This window comes from Taeniopygia guttata, chromosome 2 (assembly GCF_048771995.1).
Source record: "Taeniopygia guttata chromosome 2, bTaeGut7.mat, whole genome shotgun sequence".
NCBI classification, from domain to species: domain Eukaryota; kingdom Metazoa; phylum Chordata; class Aves; order Passeriformes; family Estrildidae; genus Taeniopygia; species Taeniopygia guttata.
This window is the reverse complement of record NC_133026.1, coordinates 82,158,437-82,180,997: the sequence shown is the minus strand read 5'-3', so window position 1 is coordinate 82,180,997 and position 22,561 is coordinate 82,158,437. Positions and strand designations below refer to the sequence as shown.

At 35.7% G+C, this 22,561-nt stretch overlaps 1 protein-coding gene across 1 annotated transcript in view; it reads right to left on the bottom strand.

Annotated features, from left to right (window-relative positions):
- Positions 1 to 2,001: 2,001 nt before the first annotated feature.
- The window catches only part of ABCA13 (ATP binding cassette subfamily A member 13), a 139,559-nt gene continuing 118,999 nt past the window's right edge, over positions 2,002 to 22,561 (bottom strand). The window contains exons 41-43 of the mRNA XM_072924352.1: positions 10,027 to 10,132; positions 9,019 to 9,156; positions 2,002 to 7,534 (exon numbers count right to left, since the gene is read on the bottom strand). Of these exons, the coding sequence (XP_072780453.1) occupies positions 7,448 to 7,534; positions 9,019 to 9,156; positions 10,027 to 10,132 (331 nt within the window). The 3' untranslated portion in view covers positions 2,002 to 7,447. The remainder of the gene's footprint in view (positions 7,535 to 9,018; positions 9,157 to 10,026; positions 10,133 to 22,561) is intronic.

Genomic DNA, 22,561 nt, shown 5'->3' with positions numbered 1-22,561 from the left:
TATATGCTTCTTGGCAACAGAGGCAGGAACTTCAGCAACTGGGGTCACCTTGCAGCATTTTGTACATCTCCATGTCCCATTCGGTTCAGAAGGAAAGAGTGGACCTGAGGACACCAGTCAGAAGTCAGACTGGCAACTGCAGCCTCACTATACTAGTATCAGAAGATTCAAACATTGAACAGAAAAAAATAATTGTATAGATTTCCCAACACTGGGACCCACTGAAAAAGCCCTAAAACCTGACCATTTCTTTTGAGATACTTTTACTCTTTGGACCCAAGGATCTCTCTGTAAGACATCCGCATTTTTCACCACTTTCAAAATGACATGAAGAAAGTGGTACAGCTTTCTTCAGTGGATGTGGTAGTCAAGCTGATATTTTTCTCTAGCCATGAAAACAACTAAAACTCTAATTTTTAGAGTCAATTTAAATTAGTTGTCAAAAGCCCTCCATAACTTTCTGCAATTATTGAAGAAGCATGTTCAAACCTCAGTATTGATTAGGCACATAGAGAAAGTCTCACTCCCAGCCTTGAATACTGAATGTTGGCCCAAATAGAATCAAAAGTTGCTTTCTTGATTATTATCTAATGTTTTAAGCAGTTGTTCTTGTGAACACATCTGCTAGGAAACATTCTTTAATACATAGACCCCTCCACACATGTTTTTGTAAGTGTTAAAGAGTGTCTGTTTTCTTTAAGGTCTTCCTGAAGCAGGTATTTTTCACCTGACACCTACTGATGTACTCTCTCATGGAGGACATGGAACTGTTGGAGCAAGCCCAGAGGAGATCCACAAAGTTGATTAGAGGACTAGAGAATCTCCCCTACAAAGACAAGCTGAAAAAGCTGTGGCTGTTCAGCCTGGAGAAGAGAAAATTGTGTGGAGACCTCATAGCAACCTTCCAGTATCTGAAGGGGCCTATAGGGAGCCTATTCCTCATCAGGAACTGTAATGATGGACCAAGAGAAAATGTTTTCAGACTGAAAGAATAAGTTTAGATTAGGTATTTGAAAGAAATTCTTTATGGTGAGGGTGGTGAGGCACTGGAATTTATTACCCAAAGAAGCCACAGATGCCCCATCCTTGAAGGTGTTCAAGGCCAGGTTTGACCAAAGCCATCTGGTCTAGTGAAAGGTGTCCCTGTCCATGGCAGGGGGTCTGGAACCAGATGATATTTAAAGGCCCTTCCAAACCATTCTATGATTCTAAGATACCAGATAAGTGCAACTGTGAGTTCTGGTAGTGAGCAGAATAGAGGCAAGACATCATTGGTATCTTTGAACTCTCTGAGAGTAGTAAATTTATTTCAAGAAATTGCTCTGATGATTTAGCAGAAGTGAAAGAAAAAAAAAGTCCAACTCTTCAGTACTCCCTAAAGTGACAATTTTGGGGAAGCTTTTCACATCCAAGATCTGGCAACCAATATAGTGAGCAAAAGGCAAAAGATCGACCAAGGGAAATATTTTCCTCAGATGCTGACGCTTTTTCAACTGGGGTCTATTTAAAGACCTGTGTAACACACAGCATCAAAAAAACATAAAATCAGCTGTCACTTGACAGCAAGAGGTAAAAGCCAAGGCCTGAAAACATTGATTGATAATTTACAACACAAAAGTCTACTAAAAGAAGAATAATCTTGAGCAAAGTCATAGCAAATAGAACTGTGGTACAGAAAAAAATCTCAGCCTTCCTGAAAACTTGTGGCAGTTTCTCTGCTACACATAGATAGGATGTATGTATGTGCATCACAGGTATTTATAAGGGATCAAGCCTTGCAACAAGTAGTTTTTCAGTTCTTCCTGCAGTCAATACCTCAAAGTGGCTAAAAAGAGGGTTCTTCACACTTTGTAGAGACATGCACCATTCAGGTACAGAGTTACAGTCTGTTGCCAGTCTCCATCCTGAGATCAGACACACAGTAGATTGTCACTGCTCCTGCTCTTCTCAGCAGAAGGTTATGGGTTAAAACTAAATACATCCATTTCACAATTAGAAACATATAATTATGGACACTTTTATTTGCACTTCGATTTAAGGTAGAAATCCATATCCAAAGAGAAACTCAGAATTCTCAAACATTTCTGCAAAGACTATTTTCAAAATTTACTGAACATGTTATATATAGAAATACTTAAATAATGCTATTTTACCTAGTTGCTGGACACCCATAAAAATCTGTTTTTAATTGCAAAACTTGCAAAGACCTCAAAATATAATTTTATGCATTCCATTTAATTGCCAGTTTGTCTACAACATGCAGGTAGTAAAAAAAAAAAAAAAAAGAGAGACTACTAATTGATCATCACATGTAAACAGCCTCAGCTCTGGGCTCAAATAAGCATTTTCAGTGTGTAGCTGGCCACTGACAAGTGCCAATTCTAGTCACTTAGCTAACTTTGAAAGGGAAAATAAACCCCAACAATATAACACTTTAACATGCTGTGTATGACCTTGATTCTTACCATTCACATACTGAGAATACTCTTTTAGCTAGATTCAATCTGCTTTATATGCACACATTGCTAACAGAATTATTTATGATAGCAGGCTCCTAAAAACATTTTGAGGTTCTTCTTATTAGACAATTATCATTAGCTACAAATTGACTACAACTCCTCAGCTAGAGCATTACATGCATATTCCATTTGGTTCAGCATAAATGTCACGTGCTTCTTCACTCACACACTCAGCTATAATTATATAAGTCTTAAAGATCAGTTCTCAATAAAATCTAAGGTTAAAAAACCTCCGCAAGCGTTCAAATTCTGTTGAATCACATTTCAAAATATTTAGGAAGCACTGAAGGTTTTTGGGGGTCTGGTTATTTCATATAGTAAGGTAAGTAGGTAAGGTAAGTATGTAAGGAATTCAGAATGATGCAAAAATGATCTGTGAAATAAAGTTTGCATTTCCCTGTTTCAGCACACACTGAGGACAAAAGTGTTTCTGATACTTTTCTTGAATTACATGCATTATACTTTACTATTAACCAGCATTTATTGCCTCATAAGAGGGTAAAAAGGCTTCTGTTTGATCTTACCTTGTACCACTGCATGTTAGAGGATCCTAACTTTTTCTGCTGGGCACCTTATAGCCAGTTAATCCCAAGGCACTTATTTAAAATTGCCCATGGCATGCACAGGCAGCAAAATTATGTGTGTGGGGTGTTCTATAGCTGGAATAAATCAGTTGTACATGGAAATCTCACCTATTGCCTTTTGCCTATATAACTTATAGTTCCTCTTTCTCCACTTGTATATCATAGAAAGCAGATATGAACCTTGGTGCTTTGATCAGCCTAAGCTAAAGATGTGCATACACCTCTGCAGTGCAGACTCTGATCATGGCTTTTACAAGGCCATTGTGAAAGGAGTCAGAATTTATCCCAGCACATAGCTCCACGTATCATTAAGCATGAGAGTAGTGCTGGAACAATATTAGTATGTGGTAGAAAAATTTAATAAGGAAAGATGCTTTGATTTGTTTCAGTGATCCATATCATTATTCAGCATGGAGAACACATCTGCTAAAACATTCAGTAGTACCTGGCTCGTTGATAGCAGCAGATTGTTGCTTTCTGTGGAGAATAAGACAGCTGTGATTTCTGCTCTGTACCTGCTACCCACCCACATTGCACCTGCAACAGCATCAGTTCTACTTGTAATGTAAGGATCTAATACACAAATCAGGAAACATTTTAGCTGTTGTTGGGCTGAGCTAGTCATCTCTCAATCACTTTAAATAAGATCTTTTTGCTGCTAGCTTTGATCTCCCTATTCTTAAGAAACAAAAATTGAAAGTGTTGACATAAAAAGATTAGATCATATTAAACTGAATCAAAGAAAGTGTCAGCTTTACTGCTTACTAGGAAAAGACCAGGAAAGCAATATCCTCACCTAAATTGGTTTTAGACAGATCTAGGAGTTGAGCAGTTCCAGTAAGAGTTCGATTCTGCTTCCAAATTTATGTGATTTCAGACTCCAGTGATTCGAATTTCACAAGGACCAGCAAGCTCAAAAGGCACCAAATTTCTTTCCTGAAAATCATGTTATATATCTTTCACTACCCTGGGCAAAATTTATCATCCATGGTCACGAGCAAAACCAGAGAAATAAGTACTTTCTGTCCAGAAGAAAAAATCTGTACAGAAATTTAATATGCAGCCATATTCAAAATGGTGATTTGTGAGTTTTGATATCCTGTCCATTAATATTATTACTCTTCAATCCCCACTGAATTTGTGCTACTTTGTGTTAAAGTTCAGACCTGCTGTTCATTTTTGGTCACATCATTCTATTACTGTATAAAAATAAAAAGAGGGCCTGAAACAATCTGCTCAAAGGTTGGCCAAAGCCCTTCTTTTGACTTGGGCTGTGGAATAGTCCCTTAGTAGTATTACTATCATCTTCCCAGTTTTAGTATTGAGTATTTCAGATATTCAGTTGATTTTATAACTTTGAGCTTAATTCTAGTTTATTGATTAGGGTGAAGGGCTTACTTTCACATTCAGAGAAATTTCCAGCTGAAATAAAATGAGACTTTCCTAACAAGAATCACACAAGAGATGTATTGTTAAAATCCTCAGTTCTGTTTGATTCCAAATCCAGAGGTGTTGAGAGATACTTCTTCACGAATTATGAATTCAAGGATTCTTTCATCATTAATGTATAATTGACCTTTTCAGACCAGACTACTAGTTTGCTGATTTATTTTGATAAATAAATAAATGAATAAAACAAAAATCTTCAAAATACTTTTGTTGAAACTTGCATACATTAGGAATGCCACAAGTTAAAGAAAGGGAAAATATCCTCTGACATAGAAGCTGGTACACTGGCACTCAATTAGATTTTGACCTTCTTTACCTATAAATGATTGGTAGACAGACATTGTTTGCTGCTGGCCTGAATTAAATTGGGTCTCCTGAGATGCATATGAAGTAATTTAAAAAAAAACCTGTTAACTGAATTTACTCAACCATCAGTCTGAAGCAAACATTATTTACTGTATTCATCTGTTAAACTAATATAATCTTTCATATTTTAATCAGAAAAAAGTGACATTTAATTAGTGTTACACAGCCAAGACTTGAAGAAGCTCCCCCGTCTGAGCATTCATCTAGGCTATCATTTTTCAGTCTCACCACAATGAGTCTTGTATGCTTTTATGCTTCCCTTGGTCAAAGCAAACTACAGGATTGTTTTATTAATTCAACTGTCTGACACCCTCTCTCAGCAGGAATAAGCACTCTTTTCACAATTTCATACAAATCACATATTTAGGCTCAACTGCTTTTCACTGCAAGGATTGGAACCATCTACTTTCCCAAATCCTTACATTTCCTTGAGCACATTCATCATTTTTTTAAGAACTTGTGGTGGTTGAGACAGAAATATTAGTTTATAAAAATAAAACAAAATAAAAAACCAAAGAAAATCAATCAGTCATAATATCAGCGATCTACAGGTCTAGACACACCACCAAAAATTAAAAAAAAAAATCCAAAAGCCCTGTGCACGTGACTACCATACCTTCCCTTCTACTTTTTTCAGCTAAGAGCTACAGAAATGTTCTTCTGTTGAGTGGTTTCAGGCTATGACTTGGACATCCTTGGCTGTTCAGTTTGGCTGAATACTCAGTTTCTTTCATCCTGAAGTGCTGAAATTAAGCAGGTTACTTCAGTGATGGCATATTTCTATTTCTGCCCAAGTTTCCAGCATGTGTCTTCTTTTCTCTTCATGTCTACTACTTCTCTCATACACTGATTTGTAAAATTGACTGGTTTTTGTTCTAACTGGGGACTTTAGAAACTCTCCACTCTCAGCCTTATCAAGAAATTAAAGATAACTGGTTTCACATCAAATTTGGACAGCTCATTGGGCTATGGCACTTCTACCAGGGTGGTGGCTGTTGGGGTTTAATGGTTCCTAGGTGCTTTGGGTCCTAAGTAGCTTGGCAGTTCTGATATTATATCAAACCATTCTAATGATAAAGGACTTTCATAAGCTCACTCTCCCATATGCACATGCAGACAAAGACTGTAAATCTTTAGGGTTTTATTTATTTTTCAAGGGTGTAATTTCATCTTTTTATATAGGTAACCTGAATTCCTGATTTTAAAATAGCATAATGGGCCAAAGCAACATGAACAAATCAAGCCTCAGTAAATGGTCTTCTGAGTCAGCTTGCAAAGCATAAAACACAAATATATATATATACTTAATATTTTATCATTGTACAGCAGGGAATTATAGAAGCAGATCTGCAATATTGGCCATTTAAAATCAAATTCTCCTATCTTGAAGTGCACTTCCATCACCACTGCCCACCCAAAATCATATTGCAGCAAATAACTTTTAAGTCACTGATTCTACAATTTCAGCTATTTGACAGTGTAGTCCAATAAAAGTGGCATGAGCTAATTTCATAGGAGCTTCAAAGATTTGTTTTGGATGAGGCAGCCACTTACTACAAGAAAAAAATCAAACATTTTCTTCTCCAAGCACAATATACAAGGAGTTTTTATCCATTATATGTTCATTTATTTTACACAGGTATAGGCTGAAGACTGTGGCCTTATCTGAAATATCTAGCATCATAATATATTTATTGAGTTTATTGATCACAGTCTGATTTTTTATCTTATCTTCCTTTAGCATTCCCATTAACCAGCATTTTGACATTCTTTTTGAACATAAAGGAAATAAAAAGATGAGAAAAACAAACTAGGTCATTATAAAGGTACTTGAGAACACTTCCAGCAGCAACCTGCAGGCTCAGGATCATTGTCAAGTATGATTTATGAAAACCTGTTAAATTTACCTAAGATAACTTGGAGGCAGACTAGGCTAGTAGACTAATAGCCTCTATAACTTAAAACTTATGGGATACAGTACATCCTTTATATAATAAAAAGGTTAACTTAGCTTGTCACAACACATAACTGAATTAACAGAGAAATTGAAAGGCTCTCAATTTGTGTGATTAAATAAAAAATACAGGGTGATAGCCAAGCTATTGCTACCATTCAATTGTTTTTTCTTGCCTCATCATGCAAAAATTAGATATTAAGTGTGCATATAAGAAAGTAATATAATCAAATGAATGCAGAGCTACCACCAAAAAAAATCTGCTATACACTGAGATTTCAGATCAGCCTTTTTTTCCTCTGCATTAATTAGGCCATTTGTATTTTAAAATACCAGTTAAATTAAGAAAACATTGCTTTTTGGCAGATTTTTGGTCTGCATATAATCAGTTTCTTGCTTTACCAAGAACTGGTCCCATTCCTTCTGGCCTACAGATGAAAACTCACCTCTCACCTTCTACTATTTGTTTCTCATGCACAAATTGTTCAGAGTTGAAAAGTTATTGCAAGTAGCTTGCGTGTACATATGCAAACACAAATATATGTGTTATGTTGGAGCTGTATCCTGTTCTGAGCCTAGACTAGGAGATGATCATGATGAACAGAAGATCCTTGTGAAGAATGCGAGACTCCTTGTTGCTGTGTTGCAAAATTAATGAATACCTGTAAGACATGATAAAAAGTAGGGTTTTCAAAATAAAAGTACTTGACTTTGGGGATAAAGGTGATGGTATTTCTTAGCTGCTCTCAGCTTTTTTGACAAAACAAGTAATAACTCATGTTGAGGGAACACCTCTAAAAACATATTTTTATAAACTCTAGAAATAATCCCTCTTCCCCTCTCCAGCTAAGACAGGGTTAATAAATGATAAAAATTATTAACTATTTCATACCAAGGTATGAAAAACACATTTTATGCACAAGTAAATATGAAACAATGGTTTTAATTTTCTTTGAATGACATACCTAAAGAATCAGAGTTTGTTGTTTCTGCCAATAAATATTACAATGAAGGCGCAAATATTTTGAGGTGAAAGCATACTTCTGATTCAACAACTAATGAGCCTCCCTGATTTGGTTTGGTTTTTTGTTTTTTTTTTTTAAACACAGATCTTGCTATATAAAGGCTTGTTTCATTTTTAATGACACAACTATCTAACAGTAAGCCATGTAGAGGGAAAAATGGCTCTTCTTTATTCAAAGAGTCCTCTTCATATGCAAGCAAACTTGGGCTGTATTAAAAGTGTGTTTGTTACTGCAAAGAACTATTTTCCTGTTTAAAACTGACAGTCAGGGAGAAGAAGTGGTGGTAGGTAACTGAGGTGATGCATCACCATGAAAAATGGAGAGGAAGTAAACCTGACTGAACAATTCCTGAAGAAACAGGCTGAAATTATCTTATATGCAGTCATTGAGTGAATAGATAATTTACAAGTAGTTAGTAGACCAGCACAGAGGAGAATACTTCAATGATTTGCACATGGGAAAAAGGAACAATTTCACACCATCAGTCACAGAACATTAATATTTTGACTAGAGGTGTCTCTCAGTTTGCAGAATGAATAACAAACAGTTGCATATGAAGATGATGTAACACTTCACAATCACCCAGAAATCCCATGCTCGCCATCAACGCATTCTTCTTTTTCTCACAATAGGATTTAACAGTCTTTAGCAGTTGGGTCTCTTCTCTCTGTCTGTGCATTTAAAATTATCACAGGAAAATGTTCTGAAGGTATCAGGTTTACCACAATTTATAGAGGCCAGTTCAGCCTTTTCTAGGACATTGATAAGATCCCAACTTTTGGACTGTGGAGGTAGCAGTTCACACTCCCACCTTGTCATCCCACACAGTTCCAGATTCATCTAAGTACAGATTATGTTTGTGCACACTACAAGCATGTGGCTTGCTGTGTTGCTTTTACTATGCTCACTTCTGGTGTAAAAGCAGTGTGGGACATGGTATCACTGTGTGACCTGAGATTGCACACATTTGGGTAACCCAGCAAATGATAGATTATTCCACTACATCAACAACTACAATACACAGCATATTTAGATGACAAAATTTTAAAAAATTTAAAAAAAAAAAAAAAGCAAGTATGGGGGCAGGGAAACAAAGGAAACAAAGGAAAATGATAAAATACCTGCTCTAATGTGGTTTGGCTAATGGAGTAGTGTTTGATTTGGAGAAAAGCTTTGTGATTCTCTAGGACTCTGAAGAGCTCTGCTAAGCATCCCTGACTTCTTGGTACATGGTACTCAAGCAGGTTAAGATGTTGCCCCTAAAAACAAGCAAAAATTATAAAAAACAGATAAAAGTGAATGTATTTTGTGATGAAGCTACACTTGCTTATAATCAGGCTACCTTCAATAGGCTCTTATTGCAGATTTATACGGGAAATATGAGCTTTTAAAAAATAACTTATTTTGTCTACATTCATAGCACAAAGAATGGTTCATATTTAGAGCACACATTTTGTGAGGTGATGGTTTGTTAATCTCATAAAAGATATAACACTTTAGGGCAATTTAAATCTAACAGACTAGTGCTGTTTCAATGAAGTCTGGGAAAAGGCTGAACATATACAGATGCTCAGCTGTCTGAGCTCAATACAGACTTACACCCACAAAGAGGTTCATATCTAAGATAGACATTGTTTCCCATGAGTTTTTCCTAAACAAAGTTAAAGTAAAAGCTTTTAAGAGTTTTCATTGAAATGTAATTGCTATAGGTCATTTATAAGACTTTGTATTAAATCAAACAATCTCAGTAAAGTCTGAGACTTATTAACTCTGGGCTTTATCAGAAAGCAATCAAAGCAAATACTCTTAGTGACTAAACTGTAGTTCTACTTCAGATGAACACAGATTTGAGTCCAATTTCATCAATAATAAAAGCAAAAGGAAATTATCAGTTGGAGAAAAGGCCTTTTTATTTGCATTGCCTAAATTCCTGTTTGGAGTTGATTTAATCAACATCACAAGCCAAATTTTTATTAATTGCTTATTAGAAAAACAAAAGGGATATTTATATGTACTTTTCAAATGTACTTACAATATACCCAAACATGCAAATATCCAAACATACATACTGTTTTTACCAGCCCCAAATTAATTCTGCCATACACTACAACATGGAATTTTATCTGTACCTTAAACTGTGTTCCTGGAAAATGCATTTGTAGACAGTCCAAAATCATTCTTCCATAACTTATTTCTTTGCTAAGCCAAACCTTGACAGAATAACCCTCTCCAAACCTGTGAATGAGACACAGAAACTTAAATCCATAAGAACACTATGAAGACAAGGAGAACATTTAGTTCAATTGATTTTCCTATCATTATATCAAATATCACACATGCCTACTGCATTATCGCTGTGATTTTACTATAATGCTATTGAACAACAGAACTTCAATGAGAAAGTTTTAAAATTAATAACAGAGACAATAGACATGCTATGCCTAATTTTAGTTACTAGTGTATTTCACTACTTAATATACCTGAACTTTTGTTAAGTAAACTGTTTTAATTGCTATATTGCTTTGAGCAGTCAGTATAAAACTATGAGAATTACCAATCCCATATATAGAAAAAGAGAAAAAATCCTTCAACTTTCTAATGAGAAAAAAATGGGCATATAACATTATTTTTCATATCTGTTAACAAAGCTGCACCTTCAAAAGAAGATTTCAGAAGTGTGAGTACAATGGTATTTTAAAGATATGCAAAGACAAGTGTAGGGATATTTAGGGATATGGCAAAGTTAACAAATTTTCTTTGACTTCTATGACCCTGCAATCTCTCTCAGAATAATTTAGGAAAATAACTTCTCTTTCTTAACACAAATGTGATAAAATTTAAATACAGATAAAATCTCACCAATGATATATTTTTTGTTAGCTTTACTCACTGCTGATTATTATTTGGGAAAGTTGCAATAAACCAGTGAACACTGAAATGACAACTGTTGGGAAGGATAGATAAGTATGATTAAGAACCACAGTAGTACAGCCAGGATGAATATCATGCCCCCTACTGGCTGGACAACAATCTTACCTACAGAGGGGTCCAAAAGCCAAATGGACTGTTCCATCTCACCCCCCAGAATGTATGGTTCACCCCACACCTGTAACCCTCCCCTGAAACATCAAGTGTCTGTGACCCCATTGGCCCAAGTCCTGTTCCAGCCCACCTTGGAGCCCCCTTTGATAAAGGGTCTCCGGGGGGCCAGACGCCCTCTTGGATCTTCCCCTCCCCTCCCCTCTTGGAACTTCCTCCTGGAGTCCCTGCTCCCACCTTTGTCTCTTACCTCCCCCATCACCTCAGGCCCGGCCACGTGCTGCATCTAGCAGCTCGAGGCAAGGCCTCTCTCCATCCCGAATAAACCTTATCCTCCAAGAGCAACCAAAGAGATCTCTCGTCTGTATCCACCCAAACCATCCACAGAGCCTCAAACGTCTTTACGGACAACTATGTTCTTATGCACATTTTTTACACAATGGAGGTTGTGCTGCACCAGTCCCCTGACTGGGGTGCAGAGACATGGGACAAAAAGGGGCTTTGCTGCACCCTTTCCCTCCTTTGCAGCTACATGTCCTCCTTCCTTTGGGTTCTTCTTCTTGTTTAATTGTTAAGGAAAAACATCAGCGTGAGTCACATCAGAAGAGCTTTCCACTGCTATTCCCTGCTGCCAGTGAGCAAGGGAAAGGCAGGGTTGGAAGGGAGACAGGGAGCCTGGTCAGCACAGCCCATGTCTCCCCAGAAACCTGTCACTTCTTCTATCTTTCCACTGACCAACAGCCCCACATCCTTCATTCCAGCTTAACTTCCTTCTATTCATTCTCCAGTGTGGCAATTTCTCATTGCCAAACTTTTATTCCAGTGGTTTGGTTCCTAGTGATTACCTCTGTAATATGCTCTTGTGCCAAAACCCACCTCTCTCATGTCTTTCCTGTGTGCAACTCATGATTCAGAGGAGCAGCTGGCTTAATTGGGTCTGACTGGTGAGAGGCACATTTACATGTCATCAAAGCAGAGGATATCTCACAGCACACTCTACAATGCTGCCCTATTTCAATACATTAAGAAATGTCTACAGATTATCAATCAAAATGTAAAAAAAAAAAAAAAAGGAAAGAACTATTTTGAGATATATGTCCAGTTTAACCAGTGCATGAGTGATTCCCAGCAAAATATTCCATATTAAACACCACATTTTCCTCACCTATAATAAGTATATAGCAATGTAAGGGCTTTAACTTTTATTTTGCAATGAGTCAGAAACTCTGTTGTTATAAAGGAACAATTGGCATTTATTTAAGAGCACTGCAAGTCTCCAAAATGAAAAAAAAAAAGATTGTAGATTTTATTCTATTAAGAATTTCACATGAATTCAAAATACAATTTCCAAGTATCTCAAAAATCCTAATTTTTTATGTAGCACAAGACAGTGGCAGCTTCTGCGTAAAAATGAAAAGCCTCATTACAGATATATGAGAGAAGAGTTTTTTAGCTTTTGCTTGCTTGTGGGTTGTTTTTTTGGTTGTTGGGTTTATTTCTTTGGCTTTTTTATTTTTTTTATAGTAGTCAAATGCAACCATTGAACTACTTGAAATGGAGTAAGAAACATCCTGATTCAGCGTCCTGTGTGTTAATTCCTGAAAGATGCTTCATGAACTAAATTGTATTGAGTCCAGATAGCAGAGTACTAAATATTTCCTGAAGAGTGTAGCCTGACAGACAAACAGTGCTGATTCACCAGAGATCCAGAATTAGGTGGAATCCAAAGGAGTGTCTGGCAGATTTGCTTTGCAATGATTTACTATGCTTTAACTAGATCTCTAATTAAATATTTTAAATGCATAGCATCATCCCTGAAAAAAATACATGTGACAGTAAAAAAAGTTGTTACAAAGATGGATATAGTTAACAAGGGTATTCAATTAAGTTGACAGCTAACCTGAGGCAGCATTTTACAAGAGATCATTGATTCTGATCATTTTTTTGGCATTTCTATACAATGACCATTGAATTACAGTTTGAAAAATGCTGGTTTATCGAGACATTCAACAGTCTCATAAAATGAAATTGCTGTATGCAATGAAGTTTCCAAAGAAAATGAATCAAAATTCTGATTAGCAAAGACAGAGGAGTCTGTGCAACTTTGGTTTAGTTCTGAATTGTGAATGGCATAAATGCAAGCATGGCACCAATAAAAAACTATAAAAGATTTTCTTCTTTTGGCTAGTCGAAATATGATGCTTCTATACCTTGATTTTATACTTCATTTTAGTACAAGAGCTCCCATATAGGGTAAGATGATCAGCAATAAACATTTCCCCCTGCTATAATCAGCAAGCTGCTTTTGGCAGTGCACTGAGGAAATGGAAACTGAGTTGACAATTTTGTTCGCTCTGTTTTCCTCTCTGATTCAGACAATTTAATTAATTCAGAAACCCAAAGTGGAATTACAGAGAAAACCACAAACCGGGTTTGATTAGCACGGTTAGAAACAAACCTTTAGTACCTGATAATTCAAGACCTAAAGAGGAAGACATTATCATTAGAATGGCCTAAGTTGAGCCAGCAGACTCATTCAGCAGCCATCTGCTGCAAAAGATTCTTCATTTCTTCAAAGCTATTCAACAGAGAACAGATTGTATACTGCCGTGTTACTTTAACAACACCTACATTTCTATTTTTGCATAAACAAACACACAAAAACCACATATTCTGACAAAATTTAATATTTTTTTTTCTCTATCCTTCCTCTTCCTCAGTCAAACTACTAGCTCATGCTCTACTTTCAGCTTATTAAATGGTTCTGGGAGTACAACTTATTGAGTGTTTTTCTGTTAAAATGCCAACATGAGACTGAAGCTAAAATATAAATTTTCAAATTTACTGTAAACTAATTAACTTGACTATTTAAAGACATCATCAGCTGCAGAAGCAGGAACTTAGCAAGAACTACAAGTCCACACTTCTGATTTACATAGGTCCTCAAGGTATCTGAGCACTCAGATAACAAGGGAACAAAAGAAACATAAAAAGGTAGCAAGGAATGGAACTATTTCCATACCAGGAATTACTAAATAGGCTAAAACTATTCATCATGAAAGAAAGATGACACGGTTGTCAAAAGGTATTTTTAGGGAGTCCAGAATCATGACTAAGCAACGAAAATTAGAAATAATTCTTCACTCCTGTAAAAGCAAAGGACATAGAGTTACATTATAGGAAAAGAAATGCCGAGTCAGTAAGATCATGTAATCTACCTTACATTATGAGGAGAAAATGTACAACTCGTTGACATGGGATGTGCTAGATGTCAGAACTTGAAATTAGTTCAATAGACACCAGAAAAACTCATGGTGGGGATCCACTAAAATCACTTCTGACTTAAGAAGCCTCTAAAAAGGAAACTGCTGAAGGCACTTCAACAATGTGGTAATGTAACTTCCTGTGCTTAGCTTGTTCCCGTTTTCCCTTTTGATCGCTTTCAGAGAGGGAATACTGTGCTAGCAGGTGTGCAATCTGATCTCAGGCTTCTTTTGATATAAATATCCCCAAGAGGAAGTTATCTTAGGTAAATCACCCAAATGGTTCCTCGGTTCTCTGAAGAATTTTGCAGCCCCACAGCCACACTGCCAGCAGTACAAAAATAGTTTATGTAAATCAACTTCAGATATGTTTCTACACAAGCTCCAGTCGCACACTGAAATAAAGTGTAACCAAATCTATATTGAGGAAGTCCCCTGGATGCTTTTCAGGTCTTGTTTTAACCTTGTAATGGTAATGGAAGTGGATTTAGTGGCCCAAAGGCTGAAAATTCTCATTAATATCAAGGAGAGGAGCTGCCACTTGGGGCAGGGTAGCTTCTCAATGTTCTTTTCTGCCCATTCCTTGGAGGTCCTGGTTCAGAGGCTTGAGTGGGGACAAGAGTTCCTGTTGAAACACAGCTGAGCCTGCATTTGGCCACAAGGAGTCCCTAGAGGAATTACCCCAATGTGTTTTCTTAAGCTTGACCCACGAAAACCTCTTTTATGTGAAGGGTGAAAAAGAAAGTACACTATCAGCAGACTTCTATTTGCTTAAAAAAAAAATAAATCTCTGTTTTCATTTAAAAGACTTAAAAGTTTACTCAAATGAACAAAACCAAACTTTGAAACCCCTGTTTTAAGTTACAGCTGGTCCAGCATAAACAGCTCATCAAATCACACTCTTCCCAAAGCCTATTTACCAACTCTTCTCTCCCCCAGTAAAATTTGCTGAATGTAACCTCAGGAAATGAAGAATATGGCCCCATTTCCTAAACTTTGAGGAATAAGAAAAGCATCTAATCACCCATATGCTTTTCTTCCCTACTAATCAAAAAGTACATTTCCTGGACAATGTTGTGCTATATTTATATATATATATTCACATCAAAGATTGCAGCTCACAGAAAGTTTACTGATTGAAATATAATGTGATACTTTGTATATGCACTAGTTCAATCAAAGGATTGCTTCAAAACAACGTTATTGGATTAAAAAAAATAAAAATAGTAAAGAGAACATTGGCACTTAATGTCTGCAAGGAACTGCATCTTTTAGAATATGTGCCATAAATCAAAGAGAGGGAATAATATTCTACTGTGCTGTTTATCCCTCTGCTGTGGTTTACATTCATTTGCAGGCAGATATGGCTCCGCTTTCCCTAAGTGAATAGAATCATGGAATCATTTAAGCTAAAATAGGCCTCATCTAGGCAAGATAACTTAGTTACACTAGTATAATTGCTGAAGCATGGGATACATATCCAGGTCATTCCTCTCCCAGCTTTAGACACAAATGCAATTTACAAACAGAACAAATCTTGAACAACTTTGAAAACAAAACACTTTGAAAAACATTGGGGGAAAAAAAATTAAACAAAATTATTAAAACAAATTAATTACAGTTTAAGATAATTTAAAATCATGTAATATATGTAATTTTTTTATCTATTAAAAAAAAGCAAAGTCAATACCGAGGAAAAAAGATAATTTTTAAATACTTGTATTTTAAAAAAAATGCTAAAATCAAATGCAAATACTCTGTCACTTTTAAAATGGGATTTCCTTCTGCATTTATTTAGAACCTCAGCCTTGCTGAACAGATAAACTTGATTAGATGCAAACAAACAGACATAAATAAATTATAAAGTCTCTCTTCCATGTACTATTCATAGAGTTTGTTTCACCATTTTTAAGTAATCATGACTTTTCCAGGGTAACAATAGAAACACAAAAACAGTTATTAAAATGATGACTAACACTTGTTCAGGTATATTGTACATGCACTATTTGTTCACACACACTCAGGCTTTCATATCAAACCAGCTAAAGTTAATTTCTGCATTCAATATTATAATTTTCATAACAGTGACAGTCCCAGATTATGAGCAGTGCAGGGTACAACTTTGTCTTGCTCTCTGTGCACTTGTAAATTCTTAGATGTGATTTCCAAGTATGTGGTGAAACCCTCAAAAAATCTCAATAATTGTTTATATAAGTGCACAGAAAAAAATCTCCATATTTGAACTTTTTTTATCTGCCAAGTATCAGAGATTTTTTCATTCTTGCATTATTTATGTATTTCCCTCCCAGAGAAACAGGAGCAGCAGTGCTGTTATCCTGTGTAAAGATGATGGTACAGACTATAAAGAACCCAAACTGTTTTCTCCAAGTACTTTCTGGGTTCAGCAGTGAAAAAGGCAGGAGTAAGTAACATTATCATTGTATTGCTATGACTGGGTTTGTATGTACTGTTTTTTAATAACATAATAACTGTGGTATTACACATTAAAATATCTATTAAAAAACCTTATCTATACCTCAAGGTCAAATCTCAAGGTAAAAAGTTTTTAAAGGAGACAAGACATAAAATTAAAATTTAAACCACAGTTATGTTTTATTTATATAATAAACATCAATTACCTCATCACACAGCACCTTGTCATGAAATCCCTATTGTGAATGCCTCACAAGATACACTGGATGTACCTGCTCAGACTAGTGGCCTTATTTACTGCAATGCCTAGAAAATGTTAGAAATAACACAGCAGATTGATGAGAAAGGGGAAGGAAAAAAAAAGGCAAGAAAGTGCTTCATGGCTCTGGAACACCCTGGGGAACCAAATCTTACACTTTCATCCTCATACATATGTGTGGTCTGTGGTAACTCAGACCACAACTTTCTTTACTGCTTTCCTGTCTTCTTAAGAGCCCACCTGGAGACCAAGGGCTCCAGCTGGCAAGGGGAATTCACAGTGCCTTCTGGAACACCTGCAGCTACACCTGAAGTTAGCTGGAGTTCTGATTTGAATGCAATGTTGAACAAATGTAAAATATTTAGTCATAAATTGCTCAAACAACCCAAACCCTTTAAACTTTAACACCAATCTTTGGTTACTCCTCTATAAAATGGGAATAATTATTTCAAATTAAGTTTCCCAGAGGTGGAAAACAAAGATGTTGATGTTTGTGAAGCCCTGATCCAATAAATTCTGATGATACTGTATTTAAGGACAGTTTTGAAAAACTCCTAGTAAAACACATACTAGGGAAAGAGAAGAATATGAAATCTTAATTAGCTGCTGCTGATTTAATGATTTATTCAGAGATACAATGCAGCATCCTGTGGAAAAGATAGTCTAAAATGACCAAAAAAAAAGGCATTTCAATGCACATGCATTAAAATGTGCATTTAAATGCCTAATCACTTTAGGGCTGAATAAATATTGTATAAAGTTTTAGGAGAGTCAAAAGATTTTATTAATCCTGAGCTCTCAATCTGTGTGTTTCTTAAGTTTTAAGAACTCTTTTCTTCAAACTTTCCTCTTGAGAGATAAACTAATAGCTATAATTTATGATTACACATCCACTGCCTTAATACAATTTTCATGTACAAGAGGAAGGCTTTGTTTGGTCAAGAAGAATGAAAATTATTTATCTTTTTATATTTTATAGCATGTAAGAAGTTTATTGCTAGTATGTCAATTAATAACACTGTGTCTACCAAAGGCTGAAATATTTACGAACTCTTTAATTTTAATCCTCTGTTTCCCATTTAAGAAATCTACACACGTAGGTTTGAAGAAAGCAATAAACTATTTTCAGTCAGCCTTTGAAAAAAATTTAAAGTATGAATAGTCTGCCAACATATTTTCCATTCTTCCTCTTTCAGTGCACAAATAAGACTTGCAGATCCTCCCTTGGCTGAGAGAAAAGTGAGAACACATAGAAGTACAACATGAAGATACCAAGGTCAGTGAAGAAAGAGTCAAGCCCTATATAGGAGGGATGAGGAGATGCCTTGATTTTAGGGCTGAAATCCTCTTGAAATCCTCTTTTAAAAGCTATGGAGAAGAATGTAATTGATTAATCAGATTATTTTTCCCTGTAACTCATTGAAAGCATGAGGAGATGAAGTGTTCAAATTGTTGATATGGGCAAAGGTCTCCACGCTAAAGTAAGTAGAGGTTGAAGTAACTGTGGTCCCATGAGAAGTTTGAACAGAGAGAGAAAGATGATGAAGACCCTTTGTCCCAAGGGAGAGAACTTCTGTTCTCAGACATGAAGATGATCTCCTAAATAGATAAAGAGAACCTTTGCTCAGTTCATCCTTAAAATAGTACCCCATAAGTTTACATGGCCCATAAAAACAGCTGTGGGAAAGCTGTGAAAGATGGGAGGGACTTCACGATTTCAGATTTTGGGTAGCTGCTATTTGTGGAAATTAATAGCCATGAGAGAACTGTTTTCTTGTGGAGAAATCTCCATGAATTTACAAGAGGGACTTCTCTCCCTAAATGAACTGAAGGAAAACTATTCTAGAGGTGATAAACTAACTGAATTGTTTCTGTACATTGTTAGTGAAAAAGAAAGAAGTTGCAGGGAGGAAGGGAGGAGAAGTGTTCTGAAGATCTTATTCTAATTTTTATTATTCTTTTAGCTTCTGTTAATAAAGTTTTCTTTATACCCTTCTAAAGTTTTGTGCCTGCTTTACCTTCCTCCTAATCCTATTTTACAGCAGGAAATGAGCAAGTATATTCTAGTGGGTGCACTGTTGTTTTGCCAGCACTGAACCCACCACATTAATTGGTGCATTGGCCAGGAAATCTCAAATTGGCAAATCAAAACCACTACACAGCTATAGCAAATGAATTAATTGTTGGATAATTTAATCAGATGGCTTGCTGATAAAATTTGAGAAAAGACTTGATGTCCAGCACCTGACAAATTGGTATGGTTTTTTCTGATATGAGAAGTCTGTCCAGATGGCCTTAGAATGAAGGATAATATTCAAAATGTTGTTCCCGGAGAACTGGCCAGCTGTATCTCACATGAAAATGCTTCTGTGAATTTTAGATAAAGCATTAAGTATAATGGAGAATACTGAAGAGAGCATTTAAATGTAATCCATTCACAATTTAGAGTAATTGACTCTGTTGGCAGGAGTTGTCTGAAATTAGGCTTTGATGGGCACAACTGTTAACACATCAATCTCAGACAAACTACATCTAGAACTAAGATGATAACTTTTTGAAAATTGCCCTTCATTTTTTTCTTCTACCTAATAAATTTCTTGATATTGTTTATAAATTTGCCACCTACAATAAAAAAGCCTTTTTAAAGAAGTTTTGCCCTTATTATTCTGCTGATAAACATCTGCAGATACTTTAAATCTGTTTAAACATATATAAATATAGTCAAGGTCCAGCAGCTGGGAGCGGAAAACCCAAACACTGACATTTGTAGTGAGAAGACATTTTTGGAAAAGCATTTTCTAACAGGCTTACAGAATGGCCAATGGAACAAGTCTCATACATTAGAAGCAACGTCACTTTTTATATCCCTATGAAGCATTTATGTTTCACATTAGCATCTTCCTGGAGTACACCCATACCCTTCATAGCAGAATTTTGTCTTGCCATCTGATAAAGCTGTACTGAGTCCAACATTATGATCTTTCACATCTGCCAAGGGCTGAAAGCGTAGCCAGAGAGAAAGAGTTGAATCCTTGAACTCCCCACACAGCAAAAAAGCAAATTTAACAGGGCTCCAAGGAAGAATCATTAAACCTCTATCACATATCCATCAAAAAGGTGATCGTAATCTGGACTCTGTAGGCTGGATTGGTACTAAAGAATAAACAAATGAAACAATTTTGAGGACTTCCATCAAGACAGAATTCAACAAGAAGGGAAGAAAGAACATCATTTTAGTGTATGTGTCTACACTTAGAAGAGGAAGAAAATTCTTGAGACATACAAATAGAATCACATGAAATATCAAAATATGCTTCTACTTCTTACAGTATTTGATATAGTTTTTTATAAATAAAAGCTGTATGAAAGTTTTATTTGGTTTAAGTATTCATATAGTGGTTAGATTTCTCTCCTTGCAATCTTCAAAACCAGATCAGGACACTTGTTGGTTTTAAAATATTTGTTCAATTTGATTTGTAGAAACAAATTGAAAACAGACTTAAGAATGTCAAGAGCTGCTTATAAATAAGAACAATTTTTTTAAAACAAGCTGTAAAATCTAACAAAGAAACCATGATAATCTACAACTATCACCCCATTAATTTATTTTAGTACCATTCTTCCCTGTTAAGATGAATGTGTATATTACTAGTCTGATTAATTCACACACATAGCAAAAAAAAAAAAAAAAAAAAAATTTTAGGGTATCGGCAATTAAATTAAATCAGATGCAACAAAACCAGTTTTGTTTATGCTTTCCTTATATTGCTTCATGGAGCTTTTTTTTTTTTTTTTAACAAAATGTAAGAGGTGATGGGTTTTTTTACTGTGAGATGGTGCATGTTCAAATATAATAGACAGTGCTAATTGCTGGAAATCAGTGAAACACAGAAAAGACTTGTGATTATATCAGTAGAGGTGGCTGTTAAGGAAAACATCCTTCCCTCCAGGTAGATATTTCCTAATAGTAGCTTAGATTTACTAATCCTTGTGGTCTACCACTTTAGAAGAAACTGTATTTTGCTCTGTATGGCAATGAGAATAATAGAGCTATTGAATCACAGGAAGGGAAGGAAAACAGGAAGGAAGGTATCACTCAGTACTCTTCCAAGTCCTGGAATCTTTTCAGGGTGCTCACAGGTGGACCAGAAAGTGAGAAACTGAAGATTTTAAGATTATTTAAAGCTTAATTTTTTTCAATGGATTTCTTTGGAATTATGCATCTCTGTCCTTTCCCCATCTCATGTAGATGCAGGAATCTTCCATATGGTACATGGTAGCATACCAGGAAAATGTCTTCAAGTAATTTGGGGACTTAAATTGCACAGAATCTACAATGTTTTTTAATCCCCTAACAATTACTTTGAGTGTTAGGTGTGTGATAGCCTGGGTTTTATGGTAAAGGATTATATTGGCATGTGTTGGAGTGATGTTTGGAAGCTAGACTAAGCAAAAAAATAACAGGAATACAGGAACAGTCTTCGACTTCTCCCCAGTACCCATTAAAAGATTTCCAAAGAAAACACAGAAATGTCTTTTCTGAAAGCTTTAACAGCTGTGTGTGTGTGTGTGATGATTTAAGACTGCACTTTCTACAGCAGTTTTGTTTTTCCAGCCAAGAAAATGTATCAGGCAGAGAAAATTCAGAAAACAGTATGATTTTAATTAAATCCTTTGATAGAGCTCATGGCTATATTTTCTTAATAAATGGTTCTAAAGTTTTTTAAGAATTCAATAAGTTCCTGAACAGTAAGCATGGAAAATTTGGAGACCAAAACAATCAATAAGCTGGGAATTAAAGGGATTTTAGTCCTGCCTTAAATGAAAAATCTTCATGCAGCTTGAGCTACAAAGTTTGTGTAGAAAGTCTCAGCAATATTGATCTCAAGTGAACATATTTTCCCATGTGAATGTCAATGATGGACATGCATTAAAGAACTGCCACAGAACACAAACCTGCTGACAATATGAAATATTCTTAATATAAAGAAGGTGTACTTTTAACAAAGTTACAGTAATGTTAAAAAAATAATTGCTATGAACATGACTGCTAAATATTCTTATTATGACCTTGCTTTAGAGAATTTGAAAGAGGCACTCATAAAGCCTTGATTCTGGAATGGCTGATCTGGGACTATATATAGTATATATATAGTAATAACAGTACTAGTATACATACAATAAGAAGTAATATGATACTTCCAGCAGGATACTTCTGCATTGATTTGCTAACTGTGATTTGAAAGAAGTTTATCTACAGAGGCAGTGCAGCAAATTGAGAAGTAACTGCCTTATTTATATGAATACGGTGCATACTTATGAGTATGCTTTTGATGTCTTGTTTCCATAAGAGGGAAGATAAAACAATGTTGCTAAAGGAACATCAGAAGTGTCAAAAAAATAAAAAGTCACTGATAAGATAAAGGGGAAGGTAGCCTTCGTGGACTGTCTGATTTTGCCCTCTCAAGGTCAAGCTGACAAGACAGGGACATGTACTTACTCCAGAAGATCTGAAACATTAAAAGGGAAGACTCAAATTCATCCAGGTAACTTTATACACTCAAATTAAGTTCCTAAGTAATACTATTTTTTCCTGAGTGGGGGGACACATATCTTCAAAAAGCATTTTCTCCTGAGATCTGCACTGTCCTCTACGTATGATCTGTTTCT